This window comes from Pseudonaja textilis, chromosome 1, assembly GCF_049901715.1.
Source record: "Pseudonaja textilis isolate UNSWEBS1 chromosome 1, rPseTex1.2, whole genome shotgun sequence".
Classification (NCBI taxonomy): Eukaryota; Metazoa; Chordata; class Lepidosauria; order Squamata; family Elapidae; genus Pseudonaja; species Pseudonaja textilis.
In genome coordinates this window covers 226,097,129-226,117,147 of record NC_141990.1, presented here as the reverse complement: position 1 = coordinate 226,117,147, position 20,019 = coordinate 226,097,129, and the positions used below count along the sequence as shown (strand labels likewise).

The 20,019-nt window shown below is 37.9% G+C and overlaps 1 protein-coding gene and 1 long non-coding RNA gene across 4 annotated transcripts in view; one reads left to right on the top strand and one right to left on the bottom strand.

The window, feature by feature from the left end:
* LOC113450210 (calcium-binding protein 2-like) overlaps positions 1-17,032 on the top strand; it is a 25,649-nt gene extending 8,617 nt beyond the window's left edge. Inside the window, exons 1-7 of one of the 3 annotated variants that reach the window (XM_087920788.1) lie at positions 249-386; positions 2,357-2,539; positions 3,936-3,966; positions 8,538-8,672; positions 11,405-11,514; positions 13,940-14,087; positions 14,789-14,949. In XM_087920788.1, coding sequence (XP_087776914.1) covers positions 345-386; positions 2,357-2,539; positions 3,936-3,966; positions 8,538-8,672; positions 11,405-11,514; positions 13,940-14,087; positions 14,789-14,814 — 675 coding nt within the window. In that variant the 5' untranslated portion in view covers positions 249-344 and the 3' untranslated portion in view covers positions 14,815-14,949. Of the gene's footprint in view, positions 1-248; positions 387-2,356; positions 2,540-3,935; positions 3,967-8,537; positions 8,673-11,404; positions 11,515-13,939; positions 14,088-14,788 lie in introns of those variants that run through there. The other 2 variants (XM_087920789.1, XM_087920787.1) reach the window with 2 other exon arrangements.
* On the bottom strand, positions 12,746-20,019 carry LOC148128063 (uncharacterized). The gene is made up of 3 exons (XR_015740868.1): positions 19,918-20,019; positions 18,469-18,512; positions 12,746-12,875 (listed from the first exon to the last, which is right to left on the bottom strand). It is a non-coding gene; the product is annotated as an uncharacterized LOC148128063 (long non-coding RNA).

Here is a 20,019-nt window from a genome sequence, read left to right as displayed (position 1 = left end):
AAGGAGGCAAGAAGAACAAACCATGGATAATGTTTTCCTTCCTGGGATACTGCACTTCTCAGAGGAATAGATGCTTGCTTGCCCCTCCATTCTCTGCTTCAGCACCATCTATTATTGAGTTTTGCATAATCCTGAGGATTATGGTACTACTCTACGCCTTTCCCCCTCCATTTACTTTCCCTTAATATTCTAGATATATTCAACAATAAAAACCCTGAAAATCCTCAAAGAGACTAAACCTCCTAGAAGAGAATCACTTGTTACTATAAAAAACCCACTGCCATCAGTGCCAGCTGCCTGCAGACCAATGCTCTGCCCTGTGGGATGGGGGGGCCTTAGAAGCCATGGGCAACTGCACCAAAACCCTTGGCAAGCGACTCTCCAAGGTAGGGAAAAAAAGATGGAGGGGTGTGGGGGGGCTCCTCATCCTGTTGCATTCCCATTTTTCTGTCTGACTTCTTGCATGCGGCTGTTTTAGCACATGTTTGTCTACTTTCCTTGTTCTACTGTGTCTGTCCATCAATGTCCAGATTTCAGGCCTGAATTCTCTTAGAAAATATGGCAAAATCCCCTCATTTGGTGAGTGTTTGTGGAAAAATTCTTTGCTTTGCCCTGTCTCAGACTAACAGGCTTTGAGGTATCATCCCAGGATCCTTTAGCTCTAAGTACAAATTCTCCAAATTGTTGGAATGTTTTACAGAAGAATAATTCAGGAGGCTGAAAATGGCCCTTTTATTTCTCCCTGTTTGAATCCTTAGCTTAGCAGCCAGATCTGATTCTTTCATTCAGTGAGTGGGGGGAATGAACAAGTTAAAACCCAAGATCAGAAAATACTGGTTTGTGGAATTGGGTCCCATTGTTTATGCTCATTTGCACATTCTTGCATTTGCTCAAGGTCAGTCATCTCCATTCTTGATGACTAGGTGAGAAGAACCAGCCTGTATCCCAGTATTTGCATGCCATTTTTGTACATTGCTTAGACTATCAAATAGAGGAAAGGGTGACATTGAAGACAGAATAGAAGGGAAGTGAGTGTTGTGAATTGTTCAGTGAAGGAAACAAAACATGTATGTTGGAAAAAAATATTTAGGTGTAATAGTAGAGAATCTATGTAGCTCAGGGATGAATTTTGGGGTTCTTGAGGATCTCTTGGTTGTTTTCTACAGATGTTTCATGTTAGGTAACATCATCTCTAGGCTTATGTTTCTGCCTGTTGTCAAGAATCATTTTTATGTAATCGTCAAAGCACTCTAATTGTAACTTTTGCAAATCTTTGATAGAGAAGACATTCAACCAAAGCTAAACAAAAAAAAAGAAAAAAGAAACTGCCAAACAATTTTTAAATTTGAAAGCATGAAGGAGATGGTCTCTATAACCAAATTCTCATGAACAGGTCGGCCCAGTTTTTATCTCTGTCTATGTTGCTTCAATATAGAATTGTGTCAATAAGCACTCTTTATGATTTCATAATCCCCTTTTTGTCAAATTAAAATTGATGGTTTGGTGGACATTTTTGGAGGAGTTTGAAAAATTGTAAGTCGTGTGCTTATGTGGCAAAGAATATTTACTAAGAGTTAAGGCATTCTTTCACACCACCCATGTTTTAATGACTTTTTAAAAATATTTTACTACATAGTTTAAAAATCAGTTCTATTTAACTTTTATATCCACTGCTGGATAGAAAGTATAGGCATTTTAATGCAACACACATGAAGGACATCTGATTAGAAAAAATATATCATTTGCCAAGAAGAACCCTGTTAAAAATTCATTGCTCTCCTCACCAAACCACAATTCCTTGAGTTTCAGTCTAAATCTGTAGGGACAACATGTAGGACAAAAGGCAGAGAAATTATTAGGAAAAATGAGCACACCTACTATGATGGTCTAAATATGTTAGGGTTAGGATCTATATTTCTGTGCTTGAGGCACTGGTGTATGTATCCAGCAGTATGACATTTTGGAAAGAGTGGAATATGTATTCTATGTCTCCCTACATGAGTATTATCTATGGTATTAGCAAAATAGCAAATGCTTGTACTCCAGCATGCACCCTGCTGCGCTGATGTTACAAACAATGCTTTTGACTCCCATTAAGGATCCACTGAAGGGTTGTGCAGGTTGAAATATACTGTACCATCAGCTGGCCATTAAGATGGATGTTAAAAATTTCTCATGTGGTAACATTTCTCAGTCGTTCCTTGTTTTTCTTTTGTATTCTTTTCCTTTTTTTCCTTTCTGTCTGTTCTTTCCTTTCCATTACATTCTTCCTTTCCAAGAATTTCCCAAGAGTCAGGAACCTTAAGCTTTCAGGTGTGATAGGATAGGGCCTTTAATCAAACGTACCTAATTTCAGGCTATTGTGAAGGAGAATAAGCAACCCTCAGAAGCTCTTGATTCCCCAACCTCTTCTAACAGCAAGCTGGATGAAATGGCTGATGGCACACAGTATCCATCTTTGCAGAATTACTCAATGCTGCATGGCTTGGTGGGGCCAGCCTGCATTTTCTTGCGCCAGAGCATCGCCATCTCATTGATCGTACGTACTCTGCTTCTCCAGTAGCTGCCACCATATATCCCCACTTTCCATAATGACCCTCTGCCCTGCCCGTACGATTCTCCTCACTTACCCTCTGTGTAGTCCCCCACGCTGCTCAAGCTATGAACTAGCTCACCTTCAGAGTTTTCTGCTCCCTCGGAAATCCCACTTACCATCTTTTCTGCATACAAATTATAAACCCCTGGATGTATAAAAGTGTCCTTCAGTGACTTCATTGCCCCATGTCAAAAGCTCGGAAAATGGAAAGATTAATTAATAAGGATATATTGATATGTAGCTGTTTCATGCACATTATGTTATTGCTGCCCCAATAACCTCAAAGGACACATCAATAATATTTACACCACGCCATAAAAGAGGAAAGTGAGGTTACTGGGCTTACGTGCTAAGACTGTGATGGAAAGCAAAGCTCTTAAGGCTACTTGGTAATTTATGGCAAAGACAATCTCCTATTTTGAGACTCCACAATGTGCAGATTGATCTTTTAACAGCAGCTTTTGAACTGCTGTCCAACTAGGTGAACCCTTTTAACAGATTGCCATGCTTTATCTGTTCAAAGTCTATGTCCACAAAACACCCATTTTTAAAAGGAATGATCCACTGGGTTATTCTTCTTTCCACATATATTATAGGCTGGCATTCTTTCTCCTCCCCTCAGGATCCCCAGCAGAACCCTGGCAAAATCTCCTTATTCGCTTTGGCTGACCCACATATTGGCCTGCCACCTTACTGGGGGGAGTGGGAAAAAAAGACTGTCCTGAACTGTGATGAAAATCGCACCTGTGCTCTTCATCCCAGTGTGTCCTCAAGGGCCCATCCCTCTATGTTGACCATAGTGCCCCCCCCCAACCAACCCTTCTTCATCAGCAGGCATCTGAATTGCTCCTCATTCTTCTCTCGCCACCCACTAAGAAATTTTAAATTTTCAGCCTTGTTTCCAAAGCATCCAGTCACCAATCACCTATCAAACCTTGCTGCCAGCCGATTGGATGCAAAGGGTATGTCCCTCTCATTTTTCCTTGCATCATGCATCCTATGGGTTTCTGGAATGTGTAGTTGGAAATAACAATCACGGTGACTGTGGCAAACAGTGACAAACAATGCTGCAGTGGCCACAACTTTGCTAATACAACTGGTGAAAGATCCTTGAAATTTCAATTACATCAGAATAACGGATCCTGGATTCTGGATGCATTCTTAAAAATTAGCCCATTTGAGATACCTTAACTCAAAACTTGTTGCAAAATCTCTTGATTCACTGTTTTGCTACAAACGGGTGGGGGAATTAGACATAAAAAGCGTTCAAATAAGAATCATTTGACAAACTGTTCCTGTTTTGTCCTTTCATTGGCCTCTACTCTTGTTCCCTCCTTAGGACCGAAAGCTGCGAGTGGAAGAAATTGAAGGTAAAATGAAAAATACTTTCTCATAATTCTTTTTTAGGTCTTTTCCAGCTCGGCTTGTGTGCACTCTGATCTGAAATCTAGGACCCTGCATGGAGATGAGAAAGTTCTTCAAAGACATGTCCAGAAACAGGAGATAAGCTGGCATCTGAGGGCAGCATAGGGCTTGGCACTAATCACTATAGAATGTTCCCTTTTTAATTTTGATGTGTTCCCCTGCTCTGAAAGAAAACAGTTCTTAATTCTTCCCATTGAAGGTATTTTAATCTCCTCAATCTGCCTCTCACCCCCAAAGGAATCTCAGAACAGCCCACAACTATTCCTGCAGAACTCAAGCTGAAGGGAGGAGAAGTTTACTAGATAGTGCCAGACCTCCTTTGTCCTCTCACTGCTCTTTTGTTAGAAAGATGTGATATCACTATAGGCATCATCATCCTGTGTGGTAGTGCATTTTTGCTATTTTTGCTGTAAAAAGGTTCCAGTTCTAATTTTGTATGGTTTCATCATTTTGCCTGGGTTCATGAGCTTGTTTTACTGAGATTATTTTTTAATGGGAAGCAGGTTAAACCAATTGTATATAGGGAATATAAGTAATAAATATCTCTCAATAAATGTAGAGTGCAAAATCAAACACTATTTGATTTCTGTAGTGGAGGTGGTGTTACCCTTTAATTAATGCTAATGAATTAATGACAATTGTAGTTCTTAATTTAAAGTATTTTTTTTTCCTCTGGTGTGAGGATCTTTCTCCAGCTTCAGTCTTGTTTAGCTTTTCCTCTAACATAGCAAGAATTAAAAGCCATTGAAAAGATTATGGTTTTGGCTAGAAATGTTCACTGTGTACTTCACAACTGAAGTAATACACATTGCTGTTTAAAGCGGGGGTCTCATAAGACCTAAAGTCTAAATCCTCATTATTCAACCCTCCTGCTAAGAAGGGGGATCGGGTGGGCTTCAAAAATTTTAGCGATGGGTTTCCTTCCCGGTTACAGGGTAGTCAGCCTCCTGCACCACGGTGGGGAGGGGGATGTTTTTGTCCTCCCTGGGCTCTAGAGGCTTTTCTTGAACCTCCGGGAGGGTGAAAACAGCCTCCCCAGGCTCCAGAGGCTCTTTGGAAGCTGAAAAAGGGCCCATTTCCGGCCTTCCTGAACTTCTGGGAGGCCCGTTTTTCACCCTCCCCGAGCCTCCGCATGTGCCCTTTGCTTATGTGCCTCCAAAACGGGCCGCATGGGGACTCCTGGGAAAGGCGGGGAGGGGTGGGTGGGGCCAGCCAGGAGTGGGATTTGTGGGTTCTGAGGGGGATGCTGCTAAATGAGAATTTATTGTGTACCTAGACTGTCTTGTTTATAGAACTTTGTGGGACCAACTGACATTTGCAATTTTCCCACTTTTTCCATTGTTTTCTTCTACTGCGGAACTTCAGTTAAAGATGGCAATGTTGAAATAATAGCACAATTTTTAAAGATTCTGAAAGGAAAATGCATCAAGACAAAGTGGGAAAAACAGTCCCAGGGAAGATCGATTTTTTTTCCCTTTCTAAAATGCTTGTAATTTTTATTGAACAAAATAAAACTAGTGGAGATCTTTCTAAAATAAAAAGATTGCTTTTCTATCCTGAGTCTGGAGAATGTGAAGGCTATCCATTATTATGAGACTTTAAAGTAATGATTCAGTTGCAATAGTGATGGCTGCATTGCTGAAAGACCTGAAGGACCAAGTTAGGGACAGATTGTCATGGAGAAAATTATCTAGGTCAGGGGTCTCCAACCTTGGCAACTTTAAGACTTGTGGACTTCAACTTCCAGAATTCCTCAGCCAGCAAAGCTAGGTACCACTTTAAAGCAAAGCTGGCTGAGGAATTCTAGGAGTTGAAGTCCACAAGTCTTAAAGTTGCCAAGGTTGGAGACCCCTGATCTAGGTTGTTGCTAAGAGTTCACTGACGTAATTGTTTGTAGTCTAAATCAATAATTAATGTTAGCAAGGTATCATTTTGCTTATTTAAACTAGGAAAATTAAGTTTGAGAGTTTCTACTTAAGTTGTGAAAATTGGATTTTCTGATAAACTTTCATTGAGCAGTTGATAAAGTACAGGCATTATCAAGGGAATTAATGGAATGAGTCTAGACATTTACACATTTTGCTGCTATCTTAAAGTTCTCTATTGTAGGTACTTTTAAAAATACTGTACTAATTTGCTTAAAAACCCAGAATATTACTGTAAATCAGTAATATTGTGAAGTTACCTTCACTGATTTAATTTAGTATTTTTGTTGCACCAATTTGTTTAGTTAATTTATTTTCTTGGGCTGTTTTCTTTTATGCTATTCTTTGCATCTTTTCTGTACCCCATATCCCTTCCTCTGAAAATTTGGATTTGAATGCCTGTGGATTTTTGTATTTTTGATCTAATTTTCCTTGAGTAGCTTCCAAAGCCACGATTAAACTGGAGCAGAGATGTTAGAATTGGTAAAAAATATTGTGTATATTGCATTCTGTTACTCCATTTCCACTTTTCTATCAATTTGGTGCATGCAAGACATGAATGGACCATGAGATTTTCAAGGAAAACAAATTTAGAAAAAAAAAGGGAAATATGGTTCAGCAGTAACAATTTCAGATTGCTGCCCAGATATGTTTAAATAAAGTGCTATTGGGATCCTATATCGACAGAGCTGAGCACATAGGACAGAGCTGAGTACAAATATTTTTTTTATTTTTTACACCTCTGGAAATATTAACCTGTCTAGGGAGATTCTCAGTCATCCAAGTCATGGTTGTCCTAAAGGTGATTTTTTTCAAGAGGCAACTGGACTTTCTGGTTTTTCTTTGAAGACATTTCACTTCTCATCCAAGAAGCTTCTTCAGCTCTGACTGAATGGTGAGGAATGGAAGGAATGGAAGGATGTGCAAATCTGTACATTGGGGAAACAAAATAACTACTTCATAAATGCATGACACAACATAGGAGAACAAACCAGAAGTGGGCTGCTTCCGGTTCACACTGGTTCAGGTGAACCGGTAGTTAAGATTCTGTGCAGTTCAGCAAACTGGCAAATCCTACCACTGGTTGGCCCCACCCTTGCTCATTTTTCGGCCTGTTTTCTGGACCATTTGGGGGCCATTTTCACCCATTTTTCAGGGTGTTTTCAGGATGTTTGGGGGATCAAAAACAGCCCAAAACGGCCTGAAAATGGCCAGAAAAATGCCCCCCAAAACAGGCCAAAAACAGGAAAGGCCAGCCAGTGGTGGAATGAGCCCCAACTGGCTGAATCCTGCCTCTGCCTTTGAGGCAAGTGGCTGGGAGGCAGAGCTGGGTGGGATGAGTGACTTCACCCACCCAGTTACATGACCAACAGGCCACACCTACCCAGCTAGAGAAACGGTTATTAAGTTATTCAAATCCCACCACTGGAACAAACACATCAGGAAAAGATTCAGCAGTCTGTCTGCATTTAAAAGATAAAGACCACTCTTTTGAAGATGGCAAATCCACATTTTGGACAGAGAGGACTGCTGTTTTGAAAGAGGGGTCAAAGAGGCCATCTGTGTCAAAATCTCTCAACAGAGGGGGAGGGATATGACATCATCTATCTTCAGTTTATAACACAGTCCTTTCAGCAGTTTCAGGGTAGTACACCCATTTGTACTACTCTGGAGACCCTTAGGACACAGATAAATCTCCAAGGGGCCTCAACAACTCTTTTAAAAGGATGCAAATGACCAGCTGTCTGCAAGGAGTATAAATCCTTCCATTCCCCATCATCCAGTCAGAGCTGAAGAAACTTCTTGGATGAGAAGCAAAACTTCTTCAAAGAAAAACAAGAAAGTCCAGTTGCCTCTTGAAAAAGCACTTTTGGATATTAACCTCTTATTTTTGAAACCCTTTTGCCTAAACACCCTTTTGTCTGGGTATGGGTGGCTTGAGAGTTACTGCTACTACAGGTATTTCCCAGAGAGATTTTATGGGGTGAGAAAGAAATGGGATCTTCATAGACTATTTGCTTTATTAACAAATAAAAGGAAAACATATCAAAAAAGGTAAAAATTCCTTTGCTCTACCTCCTTGAGAGTTGTGTCACTGATTCAGTGGCTGTTAGATCTTCAAGGTGGCCCACACGTAAAACCAAAACCCCGAGTACCAATGCTACCTTTATTGCAAGATTACTATAGCAAACCCTTGCAAGTCTGAAGGCACTTAACCCCTCCTGGGCCTTTAATTAACAGAGAACTAGAAAGGGTCCCCTCTGAGATGCTTTCTCCCTATTTTTCCTTTAGATTTAGTTCTCTCTTATCAAACTGTTGTCAAGGCTGTGATTCTTCCTCCAGTCTTCCAAAGTTTCTCACCGCCCATTACATTGGAAAGAAGATAAAAATACACAGTTGTTAAAAATACATATTTCTATTTAAAAGGATCTCTCACTGGAAGAACTATACAATTATATGAAGAGAAGGACTCCATCTTGTCATCTGGTATAAGGGCTGGCAGGCAGGCTACAACTGTGGACCAGAAGGTGGGGATAAGGGTTCACCTGCCTATTAACTATACTTTGTTATAACAACTTTTCTCCTTTCAGAGCTCAAGGAGGCTTTTCGGGAGTTTGACAAAGATCGTGATGGCTACATCAGTTATAAGGACTTGGGAGAATGTATGCGTACCATGGGTTACATGCCTACTGAAATGGAACTCATAGAATTATCTCAACAAATTAGTACGTACCTTCTTCTATAAGTCAACCTAAAGTCTAAGGAATACTATGCAGTAAGGGATGTCACATTGAGAAATGCCTTCCAATTACATTTAATACAGATTCTGAGCTTTTTCTCCCTTGACCCGGCCTCTTTATCTTTAAGTGCTGGAATTATAATCAACAATGCCCTTTGACTGCCTCTCATTCTTGAATTACTTTTACAGCACATATGTTAAAACTGAAATTCATCTCTTGATCCCTCCCAATCTTTCATTCACGTTGTTATGAAGAGCATCCTTGAAATTACCTGCTACCTTGACTAGGAATATCTCAGGCTGACAAGTATTAAGGGAGGCATGGAGCACAAACCTGAAAGCCAGTGTGGTCTAGCAATTAAAATGCTGTCCTGGCACTGGAGAGACCCACTTTCAAGATCATTCTTTGTCAAGAAACTCAGGGTGATCTTGAGTCAATCACTGTCTCTCAGCCCAATCTACCACAAAGGATTTTTAGGGTGGAGAAAAATGACAGGTGGGCACAATATGTACAGAACTGTAAGCAATTAGATGAAAAATAGCATATAAATTAAACAAATAAATAGAAACTGCCAAATCTTAAATCTTTGCTAGCATTGTGAACTGTACCTAGAAACCCATGGTAAGAAATGCAGAACCTCCAAAATAGATATCATATTATCATGTCAATGACCACCAGTTAGTAAGCAATTTACAGTACCTGCATATTGAACTAACTGCAGCTTTCAGGTGGTCTTTAACCATAGCTCCACATAACCCCCATTGCAGAAATCCAGTTGAGTGGAATAAGGGTATGAGTCACTGTAGAAAGTCCTCAAAACCCTTTTGGGTTCCTTTTTCTCACTTTCACAGAGCATTACTGTTTTCTTTTGTTAGTGCTGAGACCAAGGGCACTTTTAAACCACTACCATTTTCTTTCCCCAACCCCTCAAAAACTCTTTGAAGTCAATCCCCAATCATTTCCCCTTCTGCCAGCTTTGAAATGCTGAGAAATGGCAGAGAATGCCATGAACTGAACAATGTTTCCTCAGGATAACCACCAGTTAAGAAAAAGCCTAACAAACAAACAAATAGAATTCAAACTGCTGCAGTTCCTGGAGTGAAATCTTCTCTCACAGACACCTCACTCAAATGGAATATAGCGCTCCCTCATTTCCCCATCCATGTTTTCAGTTTGAATTGTATGAATAGTCTGGATGTTGTTGTTTAAACAATCTGAACAGTTGCTAGAAAAGGAGTCACTCTGGCCCTTACAGCTCCTGTCAGGGATGTTGACAGGTATGTGGGTACCTTCGTGTGTCTCAAAAAGTCTAGATGGCAGCCACTACTATGTAATCAAAATCTCACCCTATGGGGACTGGTGGATTTTGCTGAAAAGATTATGAAGTGTGATGCTGCAAGGGGAGCATGTTAGCCATTTTGCAGCAAACTAAGGCACTTTTCCCAGTGGCTCTAACCATGGTGGTTGGTTGCTGTGCTAAAATGGGTGAACTCAGCCAAGATTGATCCATGCTGTTTTGACTTTTTCAACACCACTGCAAGTGTTCCCAGGAGTCCTATAACCCAGGCAAAGCAAGTAGATGTGAAATGAAGAATAATGCTTTTTTCACTTCCTTTCTGCAGGGACAAGCAGACTGCAAAGCTCGAGGGGCCTATTTAGGTTTTTCTTACCACCTTTTTCCCAGTGATTGTCTTGAAACAAAAGTTCCTTAGAGGATACATGTTAAACAGAGGTGGGAGTTGTGACTTGAATTCAAGAGGAAGGGTGAGGCAAGAATTCCCATCAATGAAGAAAAAAAACCATGCACAAACTGATTACTTCAAAGCACTGGAAATAGTAATACTAGCACCAGTGGTGGGATTCAAAATATTTTACTACCGGTTCTGTGGGTGTGGCTTGGTGGGCATAGCAGGGGAAGGTTACTGTAAAATCTCCAGTCAGAGGTGGTATTTGCCGGTTCTCTGGACTACTCAAAATTTCCACTACTGGTTCTCCAGAACTGGTCAGAACCTGCTGAATACCACCTCTGACTAGTAGCCTTGTTGCAGTTGCAGCTGAGCTAAATATACTGGCTCAGCTTATTGATCATAAACAATGGAATGGGATGGCCAGGGCCAAAACGCTTTCAAATGAGGATAGAAGCCTCACATTAAAGATGTCCTGAATGTGCAAATGATTGTGTTAAGGAAAAACTATCGACTGTGTAGATTTTCTAACAGGGTTCAAATTCTGATTATTGAGAAAGCACCTGAGAGCAGGACAAGAAGCAATTGGGAAACTAAGGAGAAATTTCGAGACAGAACAATTAATCAGTAGAACAACTTGCCTTGAGAAGTTGTGAATGCTCCAACACTGGAAGTTTTAAAGAAGAGATTGGACAACCATTTGTCTGAAATGGTGTAGGGTTTCCTGACTCAGCAGGGGGTTGGATTAAAAAACTTCCAAGGTCCCTTCCAGCTCTGTTGTCCTGTCCTGTCCTGTCCTATCCTATCCTATCCAACTCTACTCTACTCTACTCTACTCGATTGATAACAGTCATTTTACTCCTGTGTATTTTAAATAAATATACTGAATCCATATAAAAGGGAATTCTGTTGGGGATACATGATGGATAAAAAGATCAAATTTAGTTTCTCCCAGTGAGAGATGGCCTTGGCTCACAATATAAAACTTTGTGTTGCCCTGCTTCTTCTGAAAATGCCTTTATATGTCTACAGCTGGAGGAAAAGTGGATTTTGATGACTTTGTGGAACTGATGGGCCCTAAGCTGCTGGCGGAGACAGCAGACATGATTGGGGTTAAAGAGCTGCGGGATGCTTTCAGAGAGGTGAGCTACAGTTATACAGTTACAGTTATAAGAATCAGAGGTAGTAGTATTATATGCACACCTGCTATCTTCCCATAATACATTATGGCTGAATATGTTAAAAATGATTTACTGAATAAACCACATTTGGCTAGTTTCAGTCATAGATTGTTGCTTACAAAACAATTCTGGATGAGTTGAGTCAACACACGAAGCCATAAATAAGCAAATCACACTGAATCATAGAGTGGGAAAAGCCAGGAATTCAAATTAAATCATATGTGACAAATCACATGATTACATATGGTGAGCAAGCAGTGGCTGGATAACTATATATTATGGATGTTTAATTTTGACTAAATTGTCTGCTGCTCGACACCCCCACCCCCCCATTATAATGGATATTCACAATTTTAAGTTAGGCAGTATCAACAACAATCAAATGATTTAAACAGCTGGTATGTGTACCTTCAAGATTTCATCAGCCTAAAAATATAAATAAGAAGCAAGTCACAAAGTGAGAAACTGACACCAGAAATTATATCCTGAATTTTTCATTTTAGGTTCAGTGTTAAAGTGAACAAGTGAATGATTTAGTCATTGCTAGATGTGCCAAATGACACTAAGGACTCTGAGGATTATTTTCATTCCTAAAAACAGAGCCCCGTTATTCAAATTTCCCCCCAGCTTTACATAAATACAGAGGTTCTACAAGCAGAAGTAAAAATAAATACCTCAGTTATTCTTTAAGGATACATGAGATTATTTTTAGGCTGTACTCTATTAAAAAATAACCCTAGGGCTAACTTGTAAAGGAAACAAATCTTCACTGTTTTCATTAAGTTATCTCTTACTATTTAAAGTACATTTGAATAACTCTCATATTCTTGATATGTGTAGATTCTAATGTGATATTTAGGCAATAAATAGCTTTATCATTATATTTTAGCTTTAGTATTGTTGTTGCATAAGAAACCTTCAACCTACCAGTTTTTCCTCTGCAGAATTCTGAGGAAAATTCAGGGGTATTGTTTTTCTTCAATTTTTCATCCTTGACTAAGAAGTATATCCTCTATACTTTAACTGCTGTTTGTTTTTGACATTCTTCTGGGTCATACTAAGGCCCCACCTTCAGACTTTTCCCCATTCCTTAGGTAAAACTGACATGAGGGCATATTCTTATGTATCAAAAGAATTCTTAGTAAGACCAATAAGGCATTGGAGAAAACCAATAGAGAAACTAAGCACGTACTTGTGAAATTAAAAAGAATCCTCCTTAGTATTGTCTATTTTACTGGAATCATCTAGGTATGGGAAATAATGAAATGCTGGACTCCATGGATGTTGTACATTTGGGGTTTCATCAAAAACAAGTCACAAGTCTGCAGGCAGAGAAAATTATTTAGTATAATAATTTGAGACAATGGTACCATTTTGAACTGGGAAAGCAAATTACAAAGTAGTTATTTTCAGGCCATTAGGAAACGTCTTCTTGCAACATGCAGAAACCCAAAAATGTTTATCTCATGTATACTGTTGCTGTCAAGCTTTTGCCTGAATACATCTAGCAAACAGAAATTCATCATCTCACTGAATGGAGTGTCCAACATGCTCTTTTTGTTAACAAATTCGGCAGGGTTTCCTTCCTGTAATTTAAATGCATTCTTATATGTCTATGACTCTGGGATGAAAGAAAAACAATTTTTGTGCACAGTAACATATTTTAAGAATTTAAATTATGTTATCATTTTTTGTTCTCAAGAATAACATTCAGTTCTTTCAATCTCTTTTTATAGATTTAGTTTCTAATCCCTAATTATCCTCCTGGCTCTGTTCTGAGCTTATTCCACATTCTCTGGATCCTTCTTAAGTAACACTTCTTAACTGCAGCAGGTACCATAGATGTAATGAATGTTTTTTCAGGCATGATTTTGGTTTTGAATTTGCAAAGTTCACATGAGCAAACTTTGTAATGTAATTATGTGCAGCTCCTTGAAATGTCTGATGTATGCAAGCCCATTTGGATGGGCAGAATCTGTACATAACGATGTATGGCATGGCACGGCACGGCACAGCACGGCATAGCATTGTACTGTATCTACTACTGACTTATTAACTTACCTTTATTATTTTTACAAATAACTCAAGGTGGCTGAGATATCCAACACATCTTTCTCCTCCTATTTTCCCTACAACAACCACCCTGTGAAGTGGATTGGGCTGAGAGAGAATGACTGGTCCAAAGTCACCCAGCTGGCTTTGATGACTAAGGCAGGACTTGAACTCATGATTTCCCACTTTCTGGTTTGGTACCTTAGATCAATTGCCATTGTTTGTTAGTCAACTAAGAACAGAAAACAATACTGGGTTCAAATGAGACTGGATAAGTATGAAAGATGGTTAAATGACTGGTGAAATAAGTTGTTTGTGTATTTCCTCCTTTCAGTTTGATACAAATGGTGATGGGCAGATCAGCATAGCTGAACTACGGGAAGCAATGCATAAGCTCCTAGGGCAACAGTTGAACTACCAAGAGATGGATGAGATTCTCCAGGATGTTGATTTGAATGGGGATGGTCTTGTGGACTTCGAAGGTATGACAGGAAAGTCTTTTTGGATGAAAATTTGTATTTTACAAATGGAAAATGATATCTGAGCCAAGAGACAATTTGGACTTTGGTTTTGATTTTGGGATGGAATATATTGGACAAGCTGGCAGGAAAAAAATATATTAGGGTTTGAGGTACTGCATTTACCTCTACCAATTTCTGTTTAATAGAGAATAGTCAAAAAGGGTCAGTTTGAAAGCTAAGATTTTTGTTTCAAAACAAAAGCAGCAAACACTAACCAGAATGCCTATATATTATAAGCTAAGCAAGGCATTTTTTAAAACTCCACTACTGTACAGCATTTTATTTTTTCCTATTGGCAGGCATATTTTAACTGGAGAAGATAAACATTTCAACTCAATAGTTGGTTCTAAATCTGTACTCAGGGAAGATTTTTACTCAGTGAAAAATGGCAAAATCATATTTTGCTCCTGTAAAGCTCTGTTGCAATGTATTTATCTTTCTTTCATTCTTTCTTTTTAAGGGAGGGTATGTATTGATAAATATACATCTGTTTCTTGGTCAGACTACTAGAGTGTGATGAAATATTGGAAAAATGAGGTGAAATATTACAATGTTAGGATTTATAGCTAACTAGCCCATTCCTACTTCTCAGTAATGTTTAAAAAATGATACACTCTTTCTTCTCTCCTAATGTGCTGACATCCTTGCTCTTTTCCATATAGAGTTTGTACGGATGATGTCTCGCTGAGAAAAAGAAGCAGCATTGTAAGAATAAAGTGCCTTGAGAAGGACAACTGCCATATATTCCAGCTTCAATCAATCCAGCCATTAGGAGAAGGCAGCAAAGAATTTCCCATATATCCTATGCTTTCTGCCTGGAACCAAGCAGCTATTCCTAAAATCTAGAGAGTTCAGCCAGCTTCAGCACCTTTAAATATGTTGTGGACATTAACCAGAAGGAATACCAGATCTCTTTATTAAACATGACCATGGCCATTAACCCCAACTTCCCTTAGATTTCAGAAGCCATTATATCTTGTTAACTGTTGTAACACTGAACTCCTACTTTGTTCATTCCAAGAAGGCTTCTTAACCAACAAATATCCCTAATTGTTCCATGTGAAAATATTCCAAATACCTCTGTTCTACTATAAGGGCTGTTTTGCTTTATTTGTTCTTCCTGTAACAGTCATTTTCTGTTTCAAAATATATTTGGCTTTCTACTGTGGCATAAGTAACATTTCTGATATGCCATAAAGTCATAAACTCTTAAAAATGAAGGCAAATATATGTGTCCCTGGATAACAATACAAATTTGAATTTGAATCAGTCACCAGAATGAAGATTTACTGTAGTAAAGAGTAAATCTCTGTTCCCATTGACCGACCCAAATTTGATTTCACATCATAAGCTCTTCTTTCTAAGCAGGAAAGAAATGCAAAGGGGTTGACTTATGGCCCCAAATACTGTAGAACTATTAGGATCTAGATAGGCAGCTGGTTACACTTAAATTAGTTTTAATGTCTGAATAAAACTGATGATACACAAATGTTGATTTAAGTCCACAGGAAGTAGCATCTATGATCCAAAGGTGTATCTACTTTGATGGAGCTAGAATGCTAAAGGGTAGAATTACAGTATTGTTTCTTTTGTCTAATTCTAGAACATACTTCTTACATGCACTCTATGAAAACACAGGCCTTGTAGATTGCTCTCTACCATGCCAGAGTACATGACACAAAACAGTAAGTTACAGGAAGACCCAATTCTGATTGAATGTTAGGAAAACTATGCTAACTGTATGAACAGATTAGTACTATAATGGAACCAATAACCCAGAGAAAAGTCCCTTTCACTGGTTGTGCTGCAGCAAAGACAATGATTTGTATGAGATGCTTTAACTTGGATTCCTGCATGGAAGAAACTCAATGACTTCCAAGCCTATGATAGAAATATATTAATCTATTTTATTAGTAATTTTGTATTGGTGATTTTTAGTCTTCTGGAGAACCCTAGAAACTCTTGGAAGCTTGCTAGAATTCCCACAAAAAATGTTGAACTAGTTTTCCTGTTGTGTCTTTGAAAATTCCCTAAGGGGAATGTAGAATGAGCTTTAAGATGCACTCAGACACCAGAACCCAGCATGTTGTCTTCATATAAGTGTGCACCAAAATGTTTCACAATTTCAGAATGATTTCACAGCAGACAAATAAAAGTCTATGAAGATAGGGATTCCAGAGAAATCCAATTAAAGTATTCCCAAAAGATGTGTAATCCCTTCCTGAATACATTGAGCAAAAAAAAGTAACTGCGTTGTCAAACTGTAATTTAAATTTGTTTTCAATACAACAGAAAACAGGTCTTGAATTTTTATATATATACCATCTTTTATTTGATTACAAACTGAATACAAACTAGCAATATCATATTGGAGATCCTGTCATGTCCCCTCTTAACTTTTATTCTGAAGGCCAAGCAGTTTTGTTCTTTCAATTCCTATTCTTCAGATGTCATTTCTAACCTTCTAGCCTCTGCTGGTTTTCTTTGAAAATGTTTCAGTTTATCTGAAACTTTCAGGGGTAAAGCAGACAAGGAAAACTATTTCTTCCTATTAACATATAATAATTTGGTTATGCATTTGCCTTTTTATAGCCAGATGAACTGCTGATTCATGTTCAGCTTCTAATCAACTACTGTTCCAAAAACTGCTGCACATTCTATAAATAAGGCAATAATTTTCTCTTCTATAATTGCATATTTTGTTTTTGAAGTGAAGAATTTTGGCATTTGTCTGTGTTAAATTTCATTCATTCTCAGCCCATTTCTCTAATCTGACAAGTTTGTTCTGAATTTTATTTTCTTTGGAATTTTTCTTCCAGTCCTGTGTCATCTGCTAATTTAATAAACATTTATTCAGCCTACGTATGCAAGTTACCAATAAAACATTGCTTATTTTGCAAGTCTCATTAATGCAAGTTGTTAATAAAAATACTGAAAGGCTCAGGGCCACACCTTATTCCTACCCCCTCAATACCTCACCTCGTTTGATGAAGAACCTTTGATAAACACTTTATGACTACAATTCAGGTAGTTATGAATCTATTTGTTATGCTATTACTCCACATTTCTCTAGCTTGCTAATTAGAATGCTGTTCAATGCTTTTATTGAATGCCTTGCTAAAATAATACTATGGCTACAATATTTCCATGATAAATTAAAGGAGTTAATTGTTCAGAGTTAACGTTAGTCTGGTAAGATTTCTTTTGGTAAATCCAAAGAAAGTAATTTCGATGTTTGCAGATAAAGCTTTTTATGATCTGTTCTAGAATCAATATGTCTGACTGCTCTATGATTCCTTTATTTCTTTTTGGAAGATAATAGACTTCTCTAGTGATGTGACATTTTGACTCACTCCCAAGACTATAGAGTGTACACTCAAGGATAGTACAAGTAGACTTCAATCACCTGATTTAGTGACTGTTCAAAGTTACATGACAAAAGTGACATATGACCATTTTTCCTACCTGTGACCATCGCAGCATCCTCATGGTCACATGTTTAGACCATTGGCAACTGACTCATATTTATGATGGTTGCAGGGTCCTATGTCAACGGGAAAGCCAGATTCATTTAACAACTGTGTTACTAACTTAATAACTGCAGTGACTCACTTAACTGTGGGAATAAAGCTTGTAAAATGGATCAAAATTCACTTAACAACTTTCTCACTTAGCAACAGAAATGTTAGGCTCAATTGTGGTTAAGTCAAGGATTACCTGTATATAAAAATTCAGCTAAACTTTCAGGAAATTCATTCAGTATCATATAATACAATTAATCTGCCTCTGGAAACTTACAGTAAGCATAATAGATATTTCCTGATTGTATTTCTCTCAATATCATTAGATTCACTTGTATAATGGCTGAAGTCTTAATGAAAGAGTGATGAGCAGAATAGAGCTGGAAGGGACCTTGGAGGTTCTCTAGTCCAGCCCCCTGCTCAAGCAAGAGTACCTATACTATTTCAGATAACTGGCTGTCTAGTTTCTTAAAAACCTCCAGTAACGAAGCACTCACGATTTCTGAAGGCAAACTATTCCTTTTCGTAATCCAATTGATATTGATAGCTTCCTTATATTACATATACATTTATTAAAATTCTGAGGACATTATTATCAGTTTATGGGATGCATATGAAGGGCTAAAAATCAAGATTATTAAAAGGGATAGAATATAAAGTTGGTTTATTTGATCAAGATTAAAATATATTGTTGTCTCTGGTCATCTTTAGTGGATTTATGCAGAGTAGGACCAAATGACAAAGTTTTATGGTTTTGTTTATGGAAGAGAGATGGGAAGAAGAGATCATTTGTTGTATTTTAAGAGAAAATGGTAAGTTACCTTTCTTTTCTATAGTCTTTTTTCTTTCTTTCCCCATACCAGAGCTGTAGATGAGGATGAAGATGGCAATAATAAGTTAAATGCAAATAAACATTAGCATAACAAGTACACAGATTGACTAAAGCAACAAAATGATGAGATAATGTATTGCTTAACATAGCCATTTTGAAATTTCTCATTAGGCATGATTCCCATTGTTACAGAAACAATAAGCATTTGGACCAAATTTTGACACAGCACTTTGTTCTCTTTCCAAATGCACCCCTACTGTTTTCTCAGGGATAAAAATTATTCATTGGGCATCATCATAATCCTATTCTAAATAGATTTTACATTAAAAATTTTATGGAATACTGGCTTTTAATTTTTGTTGCATTTTCATCATCCATGACACATTTACCTAAACACAGCATTTTTCCCTATTATGCCTAACTAATAGATTCTTGAAGATGAGTCCCAAGGGATTATGACTAGTAAATATTCATATTTTATATCGTAAATCATTACAGTACAGTTGCACTCATTTTTTTAAACAGAAGGGAACAATTCATCAAATTTTAAAAAATCAAGGCAATGGCTATTCTACTGTATATAGTATTCCTATCTTACTGCATGTTGGAAGAACTGTTTTTTTAATAGATGAACCTGCCATATATTCATACATACTTTAAAATACCTTTCTTAGCTTGGTACTCTACAAGTAGATTGGATTCCAATCTGTGATTCTTAGCCAGTAAAGGACTTGAAATTCAGACTCCTGACCTAAGGCATTAACTACATCTCCATGAAAAGTTTAAGCTTTAGTTTTACATTTGTTTTCATTCCCCTTGCTAAAAAAAAGTTGCTGCAATGGTCATAAATGAGAAGTTTGGTTTTAAGTCACCTTTTCAGTGCAGTTTTAAGTTTGGCCACTAAACAAATGATTGTAAGTCGAGGTCTACCTGTACCTCACTTTTATTCACAGGGGAAAGGGAAAATAATGAACTTCTGTCAAGTAATCTATGATGTAAGTACATAGCTGTAATTTATGTGACAACCCATCATGGTCTTGACACTATTGCAGTTTGCTGCATGGTTTGTGAATTGCCCCCTCCCCATATGCCTACTATCTAATAGAAAAAAACTGTCCAACTACTGCCTTAAATTGATGTTTTTATAGATGACAACAAAAATACTATTTCTATTCTGGAATTTGGAATCCATCATTAAACAACTCAGCATCTGAAATGAAGCCAAAACTTTTTTACAGTTTATTAATACAATTTTATACCCCCATTATCATCAATGTACAAAACTATAAAAGCAGCCATACAATTAAAAAAAAATGTATCCCTCAATCCAAAGTAATTTCCTTCTTTCTTTATAAAATATATCAAAGAAAAAAGAGGCAGTTCAACTGCCAAGGTTTGGGAGGACAATGCAATGAAAATATCTGGACAGACTTACAACATGTCTGTTCCAGAAAGGTCCCGCACCTCTTTGGGAGAAAAGTGTTGCAAAAAACCGGTATCAAGCCAGTGAACCATACGTTATCCAAAAAATACCCCTTGA